Genomic DNA, 20,238 nt, shown 5'->3' with positions numbered 1-20,238 from the left:
CTGTACTTTCCATCACTCTGCCGCCATTTTTTTCACCCAGAATTTTAGTAACCTTTTCACACAGTGGTATAAACTGGGCAGGAGGAGACGGGGTGGGGGTGGGGATGTGTGTCAGGAGTATGCCCAGACCTAGCTTACCAGAATTTCAGCAACACCTGAAATTTGTTATTTCTTTTTATTTGTTTTCTGATGACAGTGCAGCCAGGAGCAGGCTTACAGACCAGCCCCTGAAGGGTTTACACTCAAAATCAGGGCTCCCGCAGAGGGAAGATACAAGGCTACATTTATGTGCCTGGTCTTTTTTTTTTTTTTTTTTTTTAATTCTTTTATTTTGGAATAATTTTAGACTCGCAAGCAGTCACCAAAGTAATAGAATTCCTGTGTACCATTTCCCCTGCTTTGTGCATATTGTAACTATAGGGTGATCTTTCTTTCTTTCTTTCTTTTTTAAATTATTTATTTATTTTGTGGGAAGAAGTAATTAGGTTTATTTATTTATTTTTATTTTTTAGTGGAGGTACTGGGGATTGAGCCCAGGACCTTGTGCATGCTAAGCAGACATTCCACCACTGAGCTATACCCTCTCTGCTAGGGGTGACATCTTTCCAATGTCTTTGCCTGTCAGAGGAAGGTTTAGCTGGCACTCCCTGACCCCAACCAGTATTCATCATGATGAGAATACCATCACTTTTATTGTGCTTACAAAATGCCAACAGGCACTCTGGCTAAGCGCTTTCAGACGCTGCCACAGTCTAATGAGGTGCCACGGTCACTCTCGTCCCCTTCTTAGATATGAAAGAACTGGGCTCCGTGAGACTGTGAGACTCACTCAAGATTATGTGGCACTTGGGTGGCAAGGTCAAGGTTTACACCCAAACTGTCAACCAGTCTGTTAGGCTGCTTCCCCAGGAGATCTCGCTTATGTGTTCGGGGCTCCGATTGGTACCGTGAGGCCAGAGCCTCCACAAAGGTAGTATTTAACTTCCTCTGTCACTGCGGGGTGAGTGAGGCCCTGCTCCCGGCCCGTCAGACCCTGTAGGGCAGCTGCAGCTGATAGACAAGGATGCTGGAATGCTGATTAATCCCTTTCTGTCTCGTTTCTGGGCTGCTTATCCCAAGCTCAGTAGCGAGTTTGTAGATGAAGATATCTCGTGGCTCTCACTTTTACTGCCAAGGAGTACAAGACAGAGAATGCTGGCAGACGGCCCGTCTGAGCTGTGGCAGGGCAGGAGGTGTTCAGACCCAGGCTGACACGCCTGAGCACCTTTCAGTGGCATTTTCGCAAATCCCACCCTTGGCGATAGTCCTGCAGAATCAGTTCTTTCTTCAGGAGGTTTGATTCCAAATCACATCGCTGTGTATCAAATCTCACTGCCATCAGACAGCTTTTTAAATGTCCGTACTGCTGCTGTGAATGCAGCGGGAAAGGAAGGAGGTAGGCAGGGAAAGGTCATGCTAATCTCAGTTGTTACATTTGGTGCCAGGTACAACAGAAACCAAGGGCAGTTAAGCCCAAACGACCTTGGTAACTTGATCTCTCGCATTCCATGTATTCCAGCCAAGGAAATAAACACTGGCGTATAGTGTGGAAGAGATGCTTAACACTTTTACGTTTACAAAGTGCTTTCATATTATCTTGGCCTCATCACACTCTTTACAGTGAGGAAATTGAGCTGCAGGGAGAGTAAACAAGTCGTCTCAGGTTCTCCCCGTCATATTTGGCACAACCAAGACAGGGCCCTGGATCTTGGGGAGGCCCCAGAATGCAGCAAGGACTTTGATGTTTCATGGACCCCGGATCCAGCCTCAGCTCTGCCACTAACTAGCTTTTTGGTCATCACCAGGCCTCACATTCCTCCACTTTTAAATGGGCCTAATCACAGTACCTGCTCCATCAGGTTCTTGTGAGAGTAGAGCTTGGCAGAGTACCTGGCACAGGGAGGTAACAGGGGTGGTAACTATTAGTATTAGTTCAATTCTCCATCCATTAGATAGGAATCTAGCTTCAATTAATAGAACAGTAAAGCAATGTTGACTTATACAAACGAGGGTTATTTTTCTCATACTATAAGAAGTGTGAAGGCAGGAAGTCTTGGGCTGGCCAGCAGCTGAATGGTACTGTCAAAAACTGTTTACCTTCTTTCATACCATCCTGGTCTCCATAGCATGTTGATTTGCTGCCTCGTGGTTGCAAGGTGGCTGCTGCAGCTCCATCCACCATGTTTGGGGACAACAGGAATACTCCAGTCATATTTCCCCTTTTGTAAGGAAAGCAAAAACTGTCCCAGAACCCCACTCCTAACCACAGCAGACACTGCTTTTGTCTCCATAGCCTGGACTATGCCTTCAGACTGACTGTAGCTGCAAGGACCCTTGGAAAGTAAGCATTTAACTTTTCAGACTTAATTATTCAAGTGTCAGGGAAGAAGGTGGGTGAGAATGGGAATAGACTGAGCCAACTGTATTTTCTACAGTTCCTCCTGCCTTTCACAATGTCATTAAATTTTTTTTATTTAATTGGTCCCCAGGTGTAGAGGGTGTGGTTAACCCTAGTCAGGTGCTCATGGCCCACAATCAGCAAAGCCCCCTTTCTCGGCTGATTCCATTTTATTCTCACAAAATGTACTGTTTCATGTGCATCTATTTTTTCTTCACTTTCTGATTGAAATATACATCCATGGTAATGAAATATACATCCAATGTAAAGCACTATTTGTCATCATGAAAGCACCACTCAGGTTAATATACAGAACATTCCCACCATCCCAGAAACCTTCCTTCCTTCTCCTCCACTCCATCAGTACTCCCTCCCAAAGGTAACCGTTATTCCATTCTGTATCCCCATAGGTCTGTTTTGCCTGTTCTTTGATTCATTTAAACGCAATCGTACATTTGTATGTAGTCTTTGGGGTGCGACTTCTTTCACTCACCTGTGAGAGTCCTCTGCTGTTGCGTGTAGTGGTAGTTCCTCTGTCCCCTGCTTTTTTCTCGGTGCATTGTCTCCCCGAGCAGACTTGGAGAAGGGGTATTATGAGCACCAGAAATGGAAGCCACCCCTTTTCCACTTGTGGAGTATCTTTTCCTCGTAAAACCCATCCCCTCTGATTTCTCGCAAAGCTTGCCTGGGCACTGCTCTCTCCAGCACCACGTCTCCTTTAAGAGGAGTCTCTTGGGGACTTGTACATTTGCCTTGGATGCTGTCAGCATGAAAGAATTTTCCTGAATGCCTCTTCTTTTGGAGATGGGGGAAGAGGAGAGTAAAAGAGGGATGCTTTCTGGAAGGATATTTTTAGTCAAAGGAGAAAAGCACTGACCAAAGTCATCATTAGGAACTTGAGTCTGGAAGCCAGCTTTTGGAGCAGAGATTTTTAGGTTGCTTTCCTGTGTTCCTCTCCTGCTAACAATCTCCATTCAGAGTTCAAGGGCATAAGAAACTCACAGCAACTCTGTCCCTCTTGGGGCTGGGGAAACTGGTTTGAATTTAGGCTGTCGCTGGGAAGTCTTCCTCCCCCCAAGGCTGTGGGTGGTGGACTTTGCTATCAAAGCCAGCATGGCTTTCTTTATAAAAACACTCAACTCCAGGACAACTTGCGAGCAGGAATAAAGCTCATGCTTTTCAATGGAGTCTTAAATGAAGATGAAAGGGACTAGTTATTCCTGCAAGTATGGTCACGTAGGTAAGTCAGGGATCAACTAGAAAAATTCAGACTATGCGGTTGGTTCTAATGGTTGGTTGCCGTTGTCCCTCCTTTGGGGGTCTGCTGGTTCTGTGCCTTGTGTCTGCTGGGACAGTGTGCTGGAAGAGTCGGCAGAGACTTAATTGGGAGCTCTCTGCTTGGCAGCTAGAGCAGATTGCAAGGGGGCTGATTTGGTCCTCCTCAGGTGCTTCCATTCAGTCCAGCACCCTTACATGTTTTGTCTGTGGGCATTTAGGACTAAGTGGATGAACCCCTGAAATCCATTGCCTCTAACATCAGATGAACAACCTTGAATTTAGCAATATTTATTGCTAACAACTTTAGAAAATGTTACTAAGTTTACTGAGGAATTTCTATATCCCCAGCCTTCACAGGAGGCTTTGAGTGTATTATTTCAATTATTCTCCACAGGACCTGGGGAGATAGGTAAGGTTATGCCCATTTTGCGGATGAGTAAATTGAGGATTAGAGAATTTCAATAACCTGCTACTAAGTAACAGGTAGTAAGTAGTAGGGCTGAGATTGAACACTAGGTCTCCCAGATTCCAAAGGCTGTGTAACACTAGCTACCTTTTAAAGATAACCTGTCGCCTGTCCATGTCAGCCCTCTTGTCAGCCCTTGCCTTCCCCTTACCCCAGCACATGCTCTTCAGTGTTTGTCCAATCAATGACTGGGTTTTGAACAGCTGAAATCTGCAAATAGCTTGTCACTTATTTTGATCTTAGCTAGTTGTTGAAGTGTCACTGTTACATGATTATATTTTATTAAAGGAATTTTTAAAAACATTTATAACCATAGAGCATAATGGAGAACATTTTGATAGACAATAAGGAAACGTTGGTTTCAACCTTAATGTCCCCATGAATCAAAACAAGCTGTGAGACCTTGAATACAGACTTAATTTCTGTGTGCCTGTTGCCCTCATTTGTGAAATGAGGACGTTGAAGTATGTGATTACTGATGTCTCTACCTTTTGCAAAAACATGGGCCTCTGTGACTTTTTCGGTTTTGTTTTTGTGATTCTGAAATGGCTTCAGAGTACAAATATTTCTTAAAGGAGCCTTAATTACTAAGTGTAAATCAAGAGAAATGGATAACATTGGGGCTTTCAGAATTTTTGGAAAAGATGTAAGTTCTTTACTCTTCCAAGTAAAGCTGCATTTTCCATTGCACTTCCCAATCCATCATTCCCACCAAAAGAAAAGTGTATAGTTTCTTTAATAATTTCACGTTGGAGCTTAGATTCCTTGCGGGTCTGGCAAGCTTTAATCCTGGATGTAAAATATTGCCAACGGCCAACCTCAGGTGGCCAACCTAAATATAAATCTCTCCTTGTTCAGTGTATGAATGTATAATGTAAACTGTTTTATTAAATTATACCTGGTACTACTAAATAGAATTAAAACGCTGTTGAGCAACTCTGAAAGTAAGAAATAAGACGATATTATGGTCTAATTAGTTAAGAAGATGCTTAAAGAAAATTTTATTGCATCCTTTTAGACCTAATAAAGAGAAAACGGGCCACGTGAGTGACTCAGGATCATCTGTCATCAAACATGGGCTCAATCCGGAGAAGGTCTTCATGCAGGTTCATTACCTGAAGGTAAGCACACCTGAGTGGCAGAAGGCAGTTACCACGATGCAGCACTTTTTAGCTTTTACGTGTAAAAATAGTGAAGGTGAGTAACGAGGTTGGGGCCAAACAAAAAACCCGTCAACATTGTAGTGACATTTGACTTAGATACCTGACTGTCCAATCATTAAAGCATTTTGTACCCAAAAAATGAGGCATGAGTCAAAGGAAGCTGAACGATTCCCCTCGGTACCTCCCGTCTCCCTGCTTCACGTCGGCTTTGAAGGGCAGAATCTTAAAACTGCTGTCAGGTTCCAACGGGAAGATGGGAGTAATAAGGAAGTATTTTAAGCTGTAAAGGCCTTTCCTGACAGCTGAGGGGGAGAGGAGCTGGACCCCGCTTCCCTTGTGGTCCATGATGGACATCGGGCTTCACGTAAACCAAGGAACGACGAGCTGGTGAGACCATTAACAGATGGGTTGAAAGCAAAGTAGCTGATCCTGAAGTTCCAGCCCAGCCTTACTACTAAGAATGTAACGGGCTGCCTGGGACGAGTCAGGTAGAGCATCCTAGATGTGCATAAAGCTCTGGTGGGTAAGTTAGTGTTGGCTTTGTGAGCATTTTTCTGATGAACCCACAATAGGCATCTCTTTAAATTCTTCTTCCTTTCTTCAGGGCTACTTCCTTCTCCGGTTCCTCGCCCAGAGACTTGGAGATGACACCTATTTTTCATTTTTAAGAAAGTTTGTGCACACATATCACGGGCAGCTGATTCTTTCCCAGGTAATTTATGAGTCCTCACGAGTCCATGATACACACCTGGAGGGGGTGTGGCATGTGGCAGCTAGATTATGTGAGTATGAAAAAGGAGGGGAAAGATTTACGATTTAATACGATAGGAAAAATAGGAAGTTAATGGAGTGGACACAAGGCAGTGTTGTTTCTGGGAGGGCAATCTCCCTGTGGTTTAGGACAGACTGTAACCCAGGGCTGTCCTGTGCGCAGTGATGTGGGGAGTTGCACCTTAAGGGACCTTGAAAACAAAAACAAAACAATCATGCCGTCCCCTCTGCCTGGAATGAGCTTTGCAAGGCTGGCTCCTCCTCATCCTTGGTCTCAGCTTCAGTGTTTCCATCTCAGAGACACTTCAGCTAAAGAGATGTGCATCCACCCTCTTCTCCTCCGTCCTTTGTCCTTTTAGTTACCTTCATTGCTGTCACCACTGTTTTAATTACATTTTCCTTTATGGGTCCATTTGTTTCTTTTCTGTCTCTTCCATTCTATGGATACTCTCAGCAGGGCCAGACCACACTCTCTGTTTCACCAGTACTTAGTAATGATTCACACGCAGTGCACCCACCGTATGTATTTGATAAACAAATAGATTAAAGACAAGATACACTGAAGTAGTCAGACAGCCCGGCCACAAAAGTGCCGGAGGAAGACTCTGTTTACACGGGTGTGGGGCCGAGCTGCACTCAGTGAGAAAGTTAACAGAGAGGCGGAGGCTCTGAAAACAGTGCTCGTAGCTGTCGGAGAATAAAGGATGTGCGGTCTCAGCACAGAATGGACGGATGTGTGTTTTTGATATTTGACTCTTGTGCTCATATGCAGTTTTAAAGTCACGTTGCCCACAACGTTCAGCGTACAGGATGTGCGTGTATGATCTGAGCACGTATGCAGGGAATAGCGTGCGTGTAACAAGACTGGATGGCCATTATTCCTCATCTCCACGTTCTTTTTATTCTTTCGCTTGAGGGGAGAGGAGGTCTTCCTAAACAGTGTTTGGAAGGGCAGCTTGAAAGCTGGCTCAGGAGTCTTCTAGGACTGGCTGGCTGAACAGCCCAAATGCCTACGACTAAAAACCACTTCTCACCAATATACTGTAGCGTTAAAGGAGCTCGTTGCGTTTCCCGTGACTTCTGAGGTTCTGCTGTCAATTTCCCATGGAACACTCCGTGCTCCCTCCTCCAGATCATTCCATTTTCCTTCTGTTTACTTCTTTTGAATTACAGTTTTGCTGTTTTTCGAAAAAACAGCTTTACTGAGGTATAACTCACATACCATAAAATTCGCCCTTTTCAAGTGTACAAGTCAGTGGTTTTGGGTGTATTCCCAAAGTTGGGCAACCATCACCACTCTAATTCCAGAACATTTTCATCACCCCCAGAAGAAACCCCAAATCCGTTAGCAGTCACTGCCTCATATCCACCTCCCCTCAGTCGTAGGCAACCACTAACCCACTTTCTGTCTCTACGCATTTGCCTATTCTGGACATTCCGTATAAATGGAGACGTTTATACAAATGGAGGCCAATAAGATGTGGCCTTTTGTGACTGGCTTGTTTCACTGAGCATAATGTTTTCAACGTTCATGTTGTAGTGTGTATCAGTACTTCATTCCTCTCTTTTTATTTCACTTTTTACCTGTTAAATTGTGATAAAGTACACATAAGAAAATACACCATTTTCACCATTTTTAAGTGTACAGTTAGTGCATTAAGTACGCTCACATTGTTGTGCAATTCTCACCACCATGCATCCCCAGAACATTATCATCTTCCCCAAATGAAACGTGTATCCATTAAACAATAACTCCACATTCTTCCCTCCCCCAAGCCCCTGGCAACCACCATTCTATTTTCTGTCTCTGACTTCGACATGGGTACCTTAATGCAAATGGAATAATACAATATTTGCCCTTTTGTATTGGCTTCTTTCACTTAGCAAAATGTCTTCAAGGTCCGTCCATGTTATAGCATGAGTCAGAATTTTCTTCCTTTTTAAGACAGCGTTCCACCGTGTGTGTATATACCACACTTGGTTTACCTAGTCATCTGTTAATGGACACTTGGGTTATCTACACCTCTTGGCTCTTGTGAGTAGTGTTGCTGTGAATATCAGTGTACAAATATCTGTTTGAATCACTGCTTTCAATTCTTTTGTGTATATACGTCGAAGTGGAATTGCTAGGTTATATGCTAATTCAGTTTTTTGAGCAACTGCCATACTGTTTTCCACAAGGGTTGCACCATTTTACATTCTCACCAGCAATGCACAAGGGTTCCATTTTCTCCACATCCTCACCAACATTTATTGTTCTACTTTTTTTTTTTTTTATAATAGCCATTATGGTGGGTGTGATGGATGTGAAGTGGTATCTCTTTGTGGTTTTAATTGCATTTTTCTGGTAGCTAATCATGTTGAGCATTTTTTCATGGACTTACTGGCTATTTGTATATCTTTTGGGGGGACATGTCTATTTAGGCCCCTCGCTGATTTTTTTATTTGGGCTGTCTTTTATTATTGAGTTGTAAGGGTACTTTATATATTCTAGATTCAAGTCCTTTATCAGATTTATGATTTGTAAATTTTTTTTCCTGATTAAAATTACTCCTATGTTTTGTTCTAAGAGCTTTGTAGTGTTAGCTCTTATATTTAGGCCTCATCCATTTTGAATTAATTTTTGTGTAGGGTGTGAGGTAGATGGTCCGACTTCCTTCTTTTGCATGTGAATATCCAGTTGTCTCATGACCATCTGTCAAAAAGACTATATTCTCTCCCTCCATTATAGTGTCTTGGCACCCTTGTTGGAAATCAGTTGACCATAAACATAAGAGTTTTTTGTGGACTTTCAATTCTATTCTATTGATCTCTAGTTTTGTCCTTTTGCCAGTCTCATAGTTTCAAAATTGTTGCTTTTTCACCTGACACTCATAAAAAAAAATTTAAACACTATCAAAGGATACAAAGAGAATGTAAAATATCATTCTAAATCTCACAATCCATGAATATCTACAATTAAGATTAGGTGACTGTCATTTGAGAAATTGCACTGTTTCTTTCTTTCTATATATTATGTATGATACATACCTGTGTGTATATGGGTATATAGTACATATAGATGTCTGTGTATGTTTATAAACATGTATAGATACAGAGATGTATTTAGAAATAATGCTATAAAAATAGAATTATATGTGCTTTTTAATGAAATGTTTTAAATTTTATTTTACTTGATTTTAGCAAGTGAAAGAGAAACTAAGGTGAATATAAAAGACTTTCTTGAACTTCAGGTAAATGTAAGAAAGATCATTTCCTAAAAGATTCTTCTCTGGTTAAGAATCACAATTACCAAAAAAAAAATCTCTTTTACTTTTTTTTTTTAATTGAAGTATAGTTGATTTACCATGTTGTGTTAATTTCAGGTGTACAGCATAGTGATTCAGTTATTCATATATATATATACTCTTTTTTCAGATTCTTTTCTGCTATATGTTATTATAAGACATTGAGTATAATTCCCTGTGCTATACAGTAGGTCCTTGTCTGTATAAAAACTCTTTCAGAGGAGGTTGAAATTATTACCTTTTTCTCTTTAGGTATATATTTCATTTTTAGAAAGCTTCAGTTTATTCACTGATGTAAAAGATCAGGAAATCAGTAGTTAAGTATTTCTCCTACTTTTCACCCAATTCTAGATTTTTCTTAATTAATATTTTTACACAGTTAAGGTTTATATCATTAAAATGTGTGTTGTAGCTATAATTTTCACAGTTGTAAAGTCCTCGCTCTGTATTTAAAGGATTTCGGTATTCACCTCCAGTCATGTCACCATGCTTCCATATTCATGAGTGCTTTATTTTGATTCAGTTCTTTGTTGGTTAAATTTAATTATGAAGCTGATGTTCAAGGTGCTTGAAAATGTTTGTCTGTTACCTTTATATTTGAATTACAAACTGGCTGGATATAATATTCTTGGGCCGTATTTTCATTGCCCCAGAACTTTGTGGCTATGGCTCAACTGCCTCCTGGCATTAAATACTGCTGTTGAAACTTTTGAAGTCAGCCAGTTTTTCCCTCTTTCTACCACTCAGGTAACAGAAGAATTCTTTCTTTACCTTTGATGTTTAGAAATTTAATCAAAAAATGGCTTGTTGTCCGTGAGTCTGCAAATTTTTTTTTCCTGGAAAACAGTGTGCATTTTCAGTCTTAGTGTCTATTCTTTTTTCTTTCCATAAAATTGTCTTAATTGTATCTTTGAACACATTCCTTTTTTTCCCTTGCAGGGTTCTGAATTTCAAGGTTACCAGTTATCCTTATGTTATGTCCTGTTTGTCCTCCATACTTGTTATTTTCTAGTTGCTTTTGTCATTTTGTTCTTCATGACGTATGTTTATCTCAAGCAATATTATTATCTTTATTATTATTAATGTTATGATTATAACATTATTGTCAATTTTTTTTCTCTAATGTCTGTTCTTTTCCTTGATGTTTCTATTTAATTAATACTCCGATAGTGGTAGTCCTTTTTTAAGGACCCAAATAATGCTTTGCTTTGAAATATCTCTTTTCATCTCATTTTATTGTTTTGTCATCTTGTCTTTGAGCTTTCATTTGCCTGAATTTATTTTCCCATTATTTTCTTTTAATTTATATTTTAGTGTAAAACATTTGTGGAGAATTTTCTTCTGTTCCTTAGATTAAGTTTTCTTCAAGACTGAATTCTTTGTCTCTTAGGTTATGCTTCTTATTTCTGTCTCTCTCTTTATATGAGTTTCTGTTGTGTTAGTTTGCATAGTTACCATACTTCTTTTCTTGCTCATTCTCAGCATGAGATGCACTGTCCTGACCTTATATTTATTCTCATTGTATTGGAACATTATCCTTAATTTCTTTCCCTACTTGTCTCAGACATGTTTTTCTTCCTCTCTGAGCTATGGTTTGAAACTTGGATATTATGCATGGAAGGAGTGGAGGGGAGGAGCTCCAGTGGATCTGTGTACAGCCTTTGTTGCAAGAATTTAGCTCCACCAACTCTTGAAATTTTGTTAAATGTCCCCAGCCAAGATCCTCTTCATCTAACTCAGGTGCATTTTTTTTCCATTGCAAGTACTCTCTCAATTAATATTGTTCCTCCAATTCATCTTGAAGCCCTAGAACCTAAATAGTTCATGAGAGTGTCATCCTTGGTTGTTCATTTCTTCAGTTTTATTCATCTCACTTGAGCAAACATTTTCACAGTCAAAAAAAAAAAAAAGAGGAAAAATTAAGATATTCCAGTTTCTTTCCAAAAGTGTGGGTATTTGGGAGAATTTGTGGGGTTTGGGCAACTCACCAGTCCCACTACCACTAAGCGTGAAGGAGGGGGCGACAGAGAGGGAAGGTTGGAGGCTGTGTTGGAATCTTACGTTTCTTTCTTTAGTTGTCTCTTTGAAGTTTATGCCACAGGCTTTGCTTCTTTTCTTGTTTGGATGCTGTTAGTGGAGTTTTGGCTGACTTTTTTTTTTAATGGATTGTGTTTTTGTTTATATTGCTAGTTAGTTATTGATGAGGAAGTCCATGATTCAGTTTCTTTATTAAGAAGTTCTTCAATTTCTTCTTCTTTCAACCGACTTTTGAATTCTTTCCTTTCTGAACACCCCATCTGCCCAGCATTTCAGAAGTTATCATCTTTCTACTTCCCAACTAAAACTTCTTTCTTGAGCTTAACAATGACTTGTTCCTGACCATTTCATTTCTTCTTAGTTCTTATCCTGCCAACATTGTCCTTATTTCAACATTTTGATTTTTGTTTTGCCTCACCTACTTCCTCTTCCCCATGACCATGGTGATTGTTCATAAAACATCTGACAGAAATTCCTAATCCATGTAATTATCAAGCCAGAGTCACAGTCAGGTTATCCAGTAGAATCTATATGCACCTGCTTTTTACTGAATACTACAAAATAATTACCAGTACTACAAAATAATTACCAAATTAGCCATGTGCCAAAATCAGTGTAGTTTTTTTTTTTTAATCTTAATCCTTAATTTAGTGTTGTTAGGTGATAATCAAAATAAGCTGTCTGGGACTGACCTAATTAGCATATAGATTATTAGGAGAATAGAAAATGAAAAAAAATTCCCAAGGAATGTATTTTTTTAACTAGGCATGAGCTTGTAACAATTGTCAAGGATCCAGATAAATTTTCACCCCACCCCCACGTCGAAATTATTGTTTCTGCTTTTGGGTTAAATTTGTTTTTTCAGGCTCTAGTGGTGACAAACTGGGAACCCTAGTATTTGTTGCTAAATGACGTTGTCAGTGATCCTAGATCAACGTCAATGCCCTAAGTCCTGCCATTGATGCTAGCATCATCCTTGAAGGAAAGCCCTCCTTGTCCAATTGAGATTTGTAAGTTGCTTTTATAAAAGTGCCAGCACACTGAAGGGAAGAGTGAAGACAGAGGAAAGAACTCAAAACGGGCAGTAAGGAAAGGAATAATCTTAAGACATATCTTTCTCTTTATGTCACTCTGTTGTGGAGAATGAGGAAAAGCTTCTATGATGAGTCCATTCAAGGGACATATGCCAATTTATGAGTAGAACCAGGAAAACTAGCATTTTGTGGTTAAGATTATATCTATGAAAGGAATAAGAAGGGCCAGTTGATTGATTCCACTGATGGGACAAAGACTGCCTGGATGAGACCAAGTGTCTTCGTGATTGAATGGAGCACAGGGCAGAAGAATATCTAGCCCTGTAGACAAGGATTCCCACAGCCTCTAAGGCATCATGTCTTAGAGATGCTTGAAGCACTGAGTTTTTGTGATCGATTTGCTCCCCTAGCCCCACCATCCCCAGCACTGGTTGGCAGCCTCCAGCTGGCTGTTGTGTGCCTCCAGTTCTCAGCTCCAGGCAAGAAGAGGCAGATGCCCCCTGCTAAGAAATGGAACAGTTATCTTTCTTAAAAAATGAAGCAGGGTTTCTTGGGGACCTCCTGCACTTGTATTCACACAAAATTCTGAAATATTTGTGCTCTGCGTTTCTGTAAAGAAAGATCCAATTGTAATTGGAAAATGCAAAAGGGCAGAATTAAGGTTAACGCTGGATTTCCTGCTTCTCATGCAATTAAATTCTCCCCCTTGCCACTGAGTTAATGTAATTTCCCCCCCACATAATTGAACATAAATTACTGGACAAATATGGGGTAAGTTGATATGGACTATAAGGAGATAATAAAGTAAAATTAGTAAGAAATTACAATTACAGTACGCGGATTTTTAAAAAGCAAGAATTCTGTCATTATGCCAATGAAATATCTGCACAGTAATCTAATAATATATCAGATTGTGAAAAGTTAATTTCTAATTCAGCTTTTTTTTTTTTTTACAAAATAACTATTAAATTAATAAAAATAATGACTCTAAGAACCTCAATCAAAAAATAATTCTTTGGAGTCTAAATATTACTCTGTTTCCTTTGGTATTTTCCCTCCATATAGCCACTACAGGTGCAAGGAAGGACTTCAGATGTGAGGCATTATTCTATTTGGATTTGCCCCCTTGCATTTTGACTGATATATGTTTTTAATATTAATTTTGTTACATTTCAATCATTTATTTTGGGTGAAGCAGCAATAGGCAAGTAAGGTCTTAGAAGGAGAAGAGAGGTTGCAAGAAATAAATCTTTCATTCGCGCTCTTAATAGGGAGACTTTGCCTCTGGAAGAAGTGGACCTAACCACCCAGAAACACAGAGAAAGGGACGGCTGTAGGGACGGCTACACTTCGTGCCAGGATAGAGAAAGAACACCTTGTCATACAAATTGTTTGCAGATTTCTCTTCCTCTGTAATTCCATCTGTTTGTAATACGGGGATCTGCACTGCTGCTTCCATCTCACACTCTGAGTTAAATGGATCTCATCAGAGCTCTGGTCTGGCCTGCAGACTTGGTGTGCTGGGGGCTTCAGTCTGCAGGGACACTCATTTGGCAGTGTCCTATTTGATCGTCTGTGCTTATACGTGTGCCCTCTTACAAGGACCAATTTAAAAGTTTATTTTATTGGGAGTTCGAGATTTGTAGATACTAACTACTATATATAAAATAGGTAAACAACAAGTTTCTTCTGTAGAGCACAGGGAACTATATTTCAGTGTCTTGTAGTGACCTATAATGAAAACGAATATGAAAATGAACATATGTATGTATATGTAAGACTGAAGCATTATGCTGAACACTAGAAATTGACACAACATTGTAACTGGCTATACTTCAATTAAAAAGTTAAAAAACAATAACAATAAAAAAGGTTATTTTCCATTTATTAAAAGAAAACCTTCAAATGTAGATCTTTTTTATTGTTCAATATCAAGGCCCTAGAAAGTTAAATATTGTTCTTGTTTGTTTCATGTTCTATATTTATCCAAAATGTATCTTATCCAACCTTCAGATGAGGGAGAGTTGACACTAGGCTTGTTTACTCATTTGGCAAATAAAAATGCACAGCCCCATTTAACTTAGAATTTCAGATAAACAGCAAATAATTTTTTAGTGTAGGTATGCCCCCAGTTACATTGAGGGCATACTTACACTATAAAAATCCTATATTTTATCTGACAAACCTAGTTGGGACCAAATCAAGATTCCAGAATTATATGGGGTGAAAAGATTGGACACAATATTCAAGGTGCAAATTAAATATAAATGTGATTTTTGAACATTTAAGTGTGAATATTTTTTAGGTCTTACGGAATTGTGGCTATGTTTTAAGAGTGCTTATCTTTTAGCGACGTTCACTGAAACATTGTTGAAATTATATAATGTTCGGGATTTACTTCTAAATAATACAGGAGGCAGGTAAGTGGATAGAGTAGAGTGGCTGTGAGTTAATGGTTACATGAAGGTTAATTATATTTTTTTGCTACTTTTAAATGTGTTTGAAATTTTCCGTTTTCCATAGTAAAAGTGGGTGTGTATGCAAGTCATGCCTTTAGATTAGAAACAAAATCTATTTTGGAAACATCATAAACGTCAAACAATTGAGGACTTGCGCAGTGACTCTGGAAGAGGCTGCAGATAGAGGCAGGGGCCCGTGAACTATTTTTGGAATTGTGAGATCTTTGTTCCTCCATCGGGATATTAATTGTCTTGATTTTTGTCTTTATCTTTTCGTAGAGCAATGCAAAAAAAGCCGCTAGTTATGTTAGCCTCTCAGAGTTGAGATTATTCCGTGTGTTATAGGATCTCTAGGGAAAGCTCATGTAGGGGAGAACATGGTTACATAGAGACGGATGGTGCTTTAATGCTATGGCCAGCGTTTTGAAAATAGTCAAACGTGAAATGAAATAAACTGTTGGGTTAGGTCAAAATAACAAACATTACTCTTTTTTCAATTTGTTTGTGGTTTTCACAAAAATAAATCTCTTTAACTGATTGGACTGAAGCCCTGGTAAATTAATAAATTGAGTATATAGCCTAATAATTCAGCGTCGGCCTATCTTCCCTAGCAGGTGATCTGTCAGCAGCTGGGAACGCTCAGTCTCTGGCACGACTCCGGGCAGGGTTATTTATTGATGGACATCTTTAATGATTTGCTTTTTTCTTATTCCAGGATTTCCTTCAAATGCTGTTGGAGAACATCCCAGAAGAAAAAAGGTGAGGACCAATTTAGGAATTAAGGGCCCAGTTTTACTTGTAATGTTAAAAATGACTCTGCTATTGTTCGGCTTGTTACAGCCTAGAAAGTTTCACCTTCCTCTCTTAATAGAGGACTGAGCACAGCCAACAGGAGTCATGGGATGATCCACCAGACCCAGGGGTGGGCCCAGGTGGGTAGTGGGAGCCGGCACACACACGGGGAGCCCCAGAGTCAGGGGCCTGGAAAGTCATACAGGACGCAAGACAAGGGCACTCTGTGGCCTCAGCTGCTGTGGAAAAGAATGGAGGAGAGGAAAGTTCTAAAAGTTACAGTGTCTTGTTTTGGAAGGTCTGAAATGTTTCAGATGTACCATCTTTTTTTTTTTTTTTTTTTTTGTAAGTAGATGTATGGGTTTTCTTCATGTAAAAAAATCACATTAGATGTGGCCATTTCCTAAAGTCAAGAACAACCATTTCCCTGTGAGAATTTTTCTTTTCTTTCATCCCTGCCTTGGACTAACTTTTTAGGTCCTTCAACAGAATGGAGCAATTTCCTTAGGAACTAGTGCAGAAAAAGGAGAAAGAAAATTAATAGAAATGGTGTATTACCTCTTTAGGCTGTTGCCAAAGTCTGTTTCTGAGTGATGACTAAGCATTCTTTCAGAAGTACTTTTTAGGGCACAAATACAGCAATTTTCATGGGAGCAACAAAGTGCATTTTTAGTTTTGGAGGTCATCTTTCTTTTCATCCTCTTCCTAATAAAGTTATGGAGTTCATTTGGATGGCCCCAAGCCCTCTGGCTTTGGGGGACCTGGATTTTTATCATTGCAGATGTTTTTTGAGGGACACACTGTGGGTCCATAAAGAGACTTTTGTTGTGATTGTGGGAGTTAAAGCAGTGTCTCCATTAAATGGTGGCCACCGGCCACCAACCTTCGCCCTTCGAAATTTGCCTTTCCCAGTTAGGATCATGATTTGGCTAGCAGGCTTAAACTTCTTTTTAAAGATCTCCTTAAAAGTTAAGGCAATTTCATTCCAACAATCAATGTGTTTTAGCAAGTAGACTAGAATATACTCTGGAACTGAAACACCTTCTCTGCTAACTAATCTCAGAATCTAAGCTAGCTATTAAGTCAGACTGCGAACCCTTTCACCTGCGTAGCATGCCGCACCAATTTTACCCAGGTCTCCGAAGGCCCCTCACCTGCCCCCGCTAATCTTTGGCCCCATTGCGAACTGATCCTCAGACACGTCTGTTAGACACGTGAGCTGTTCTGAACAGGGCCAAGATTTTCAGACTGGACCAGCCAGTTAGCATCCCGGAGCCAGCACATTGGCGTCACACTGCCTCTCCGTGGTTCTTTTGCTTGATTAATTTAGCGTTCTCTGTTGAGCACCTCCCTACCCAGGCTTTAGGCTGGACACTGGGTAACAGAAAGGTATCAATTCTATGCCTCGCTCTCAGAGAGCCCCTGGTCGATTGCTGAAGACATACATGAAACAGGTCGTGACTCAGGGTAGGAAGTGCTCTGGGGAGCGTGAGTCCTGGGTGCACGGAGATCAGGCAGAGAGGTACCACTGAAGGTTTTAAGTAGAGGAGTGCTATCAGCAGATTAGGAGTCGGCGTGAAAGACGGATGGGGGTGAGGAGAACTACAGTTCAGGAGGCTGGTTAGAAGCTGATACAGCAGTTCACTCAAGACACGTAGAGCTGGAACCGTGGGTGGGGCGGTGGCAGTGGGCTTCGAGAGCAATGAACAGATCTGAGGGATATTCCAGAGTTAAGACTTGGTTGATTGGTTATGTAAGCTGAATAGAGTCCAGCACGACCTGACCTTTCTTTCTTGGCTCTGGAAGTCCGGGCGGCGGGTATTCTGTCTTGGGAATCAGTACGAGGCAGAGGGAGTGAAAAGGAGAGTATTTGAAGGTAGAAGAGGGGAGACGGGGAGTGATGTTTTAGACACCTCCTGTGTGAGGTTTCTGTCAAATGCTGTTTTATGAGACCAAGGGAAGAAAAAGCTAAAAGTGCTTAGAAGGAAATCCAGACAGATCCTGGATGCCAGCCTGCCCTGGCAGAAAAGCACCCCAGGGAGTGCCTTATCCCATGTGCCTTTCTTCCCACCCGATATCCTGGTATCAGCAGGTATGAACAGCTGCTGGTTCTGTCGTTGCTCATCGGTCATGACGTCTGTGTGTGCACATTCTTGTGTTTGTTTTAATTCAAGATTCTTCCTCCCCCACGGGGCTCAGGAGCGCTCTGTCGGTGTTATTACCTCAGCAGCCGTCATTCCTGACCCAAGCACAGTGACTTGGTTTTGCTCAAGAAAAGAGGTAACTGTGCGCAAAGCCATGAGGGGTACGCTGTTTGTATCCACATATAGGGAGGGAACTTAAAAAAGTCAATTAGTAAAATTTAAAAATCCATACAGAATGTAAGTTGCAGTTCAGAATAGGAGCATTTTCCGTTTCAGACCCTGAGCACTGGTGCTCCCAAAGCTTGCACCCGTCTGGAACTGCATTTCCCAAATTCTGCCCATCTTCACTTACTTCCTGTGGATGTTACTGGGGCCTTGTGCTTTCCTTTAGAGGCGCAGATAGAATGTGATCTTTAGAATCTTGAGATGCCAAAGACAGAGCCAAGAGTGATAAGGGCATCTCTCCTGACCAGCAGCAAGTTGATAGGCACAGGCAGCAGATATGGCTAATGGTCAGCTCCCCGTCCGGCACTCCGCCCTCAGAAACCCACCGAACAAGCCACACAGCGCACGCAGCACCGTTTCCATGCAGGCCTGGGTCTGTTTCTATGCACTGTAACATCACAGAGAGGACCACTGGTCACTTTGCATCATGCAGGTTGTCCAGCATCTTCTCTGCCTTGTAGCGTTAACCACACGTGACCACGGCTGTAGCCCACAGCGTCTGGAGACCCACTCCTAAACTTCGAGCTGCCTCATACAGGATGTGGGAGGTCAGCAGAGGGAACTCTCCAGCCAGAGGGTGAAACAACCCGCTGTCTCGGACACCCATGGGGCTTCAGTAATGACGCAGGAGTGCTGCTCACTAGTACAGATACGGGGAGCGTGCGGTTGTGGGGCTGTGTACTCTGAGCTATCTGTAGAAAATCAATTTCCATAGTGATCAGACATGCAGAAGAGTAATTTCCTGTGAGTCCTGGGTCCCAGCGAAGTGGAAATGCTTCTGCCTGTCTGTTGTGATTATTTAAGCCACATGATCTCAGAGGGGAAACATTCAGCGCTGGCTTTGACTCTCAGTGTCTTGGTTTGAAAAAGTCAGCTCTCTGCTTTACCACTGCTGTAGATCCAAGTCCGGAACTCAGAATTCACCTGTATGGTCATCTCAGTAATTATGATCAAAACAGCAAAAATTATGTACATGTTTGTTTATTTGTTTTTCCTGAAACATACAGCCCATTTCTTCCTTGAAAATTAAGCTTTTTCACATGGCCTCATAATTTTCTTGGGAGGTAAGGCCACTTATACTACCTTCAAAATTCTCTTTAGTCAATGCTTTTATCTTCCTCTCCTGGTTGAACATCTGATTCCACGTTAGGAATCTGCAAACAGGCATCCATCGGTGTGATTTGATGCCTGCTCTGATCCTGGGAGTCTTGAAACCTGTGTCTTTTCTTTAACCCTTTTCTACAGCCTGGACTGACTGTGACCAGTCTTCTTAGGCTGCAGTTTCTCCATCTGCTAAAAAGGCGCACGACCATTGATGCCCACTTCACGAGGATATTTTGAGGAGTGAAGTGATAACGGTTATAAGATGCTCTGAACCTTTCCAGAGGACAGTGATCTGAAAACACAGGTCCTCTTCATTGAGGGGAGAGTGTCTTTTGCTCCTGGATGCAGCTGAACAATGAACTCTCCTGCCCTCACACCTCTGCCCCTCCCAAGGCTGTCCCCATCTCTTCAGACCTGTAATCGAAGGGCAGACAATCAGGGCAACCGCAGCAGAGCAGATGTGAGCAAGAAGGAGAGGTCAGTGCTGTTCAGAGCCAGCGCAGGCTCGGAGCCCTTCTGCAGGCTGGTCATCCACCAATGTATTGTGAAGCCAGAATTCAGCACAGAAAGCAAAGCGGGGGCTTTGTAGCCAGGCAACATAGGTTTGCATTCCAGCTCTTCAAGCACCAACTGTGAGGCCTTGGATAAGTCCCTTCACCTCTTGGGCCTTTATTTGCTCATCTCTAAAATGGGGAGAATAATACTGGCTTCACACTGACACTGTAAAGTTTAAATGAGATTTTGTCTGTGGTTTCTGGTACATTGCAGGTGTTTAATAAGCAAAGCTACCACTTTATTGCTTTTATCCCTTTGCTTGTCAGTGGATAGAGGAGTTTTTGTTTGTTTTTTTTTTTTCAGTGCCACTGTATAATATGTGTGTGCCTATACTAAAGGCCAAGAGATATTTGCGTGAGTACTTTCTGGTGAACTCACCCTCCCAGTTGGCCTGGCCAGTTGTCCAGGTCGTAGACTGTAGCACAGATTGTACACGGGCATATACCTTACACGAAAAGTCATCCCACAGAGGACAAGGGGGCACGT

At 41.3% G+C, this 20,238-nt stretch overlaps 1 protein-coding gene across 13 annotated transcripts in view; it reads left to right on the top strand.

Annotated features, from left to right (window-relative positions):
* AOPEP (aminopeptidase O (putative)) overlaps window positions 1-20,238 on the top strand; it is a 324,257-nt gene that overhangs the window by 202,986 nt on the left and 101,033 nt on the right. For 12 of the 13 annotated variants that reach the window (XR_004319043.1, XR_004319045.1, XR_004319044.1 and 9 more), the window contains exons 8-10: window positions 5,200-5,302; window positions 5,949-6,056; window positions 15,648-15,691. Coding sequence is in view for 7 of the 13 variants with exons in the window: in XM_032477461.1 (XP_032333352.1) it covers window positions 5,200-5,302; window positions 5,949-6,056; window positions 15,648-15,691 (255 nt within the window). In the remaining 6 variants the exon portion in view is untranslated. The remainder of the gene's footprint in view (window positions 1-5,199; window positions 5,303-5,948; window positions 6,057-15,647; window positions 15,692-20,238) is intronic. The other variant, XM_032477459.1, reaches the window with a different exon arrangement.

The sequence above is a fragment of the Camelus ferus genome, chromosome 4, assembly GCF_009834535.1.
Source record: "Camelus ferus isolate YT-003-E chromosome 4, BCGSAC_Cfer_1.0, whole genome shotgun sequence".
In the NCBI taxonomy this organism is placed as follows: Eukaryota; Metazoa; Chordata; class Mammalia; order Artiodactyla; family Camelidae; genus Camelus; species Camelus ferus.
Note: the sequence above shows the minus strand (reverse complement) of the source record. Positions and strands in the feature narration are given on the sequence as shown.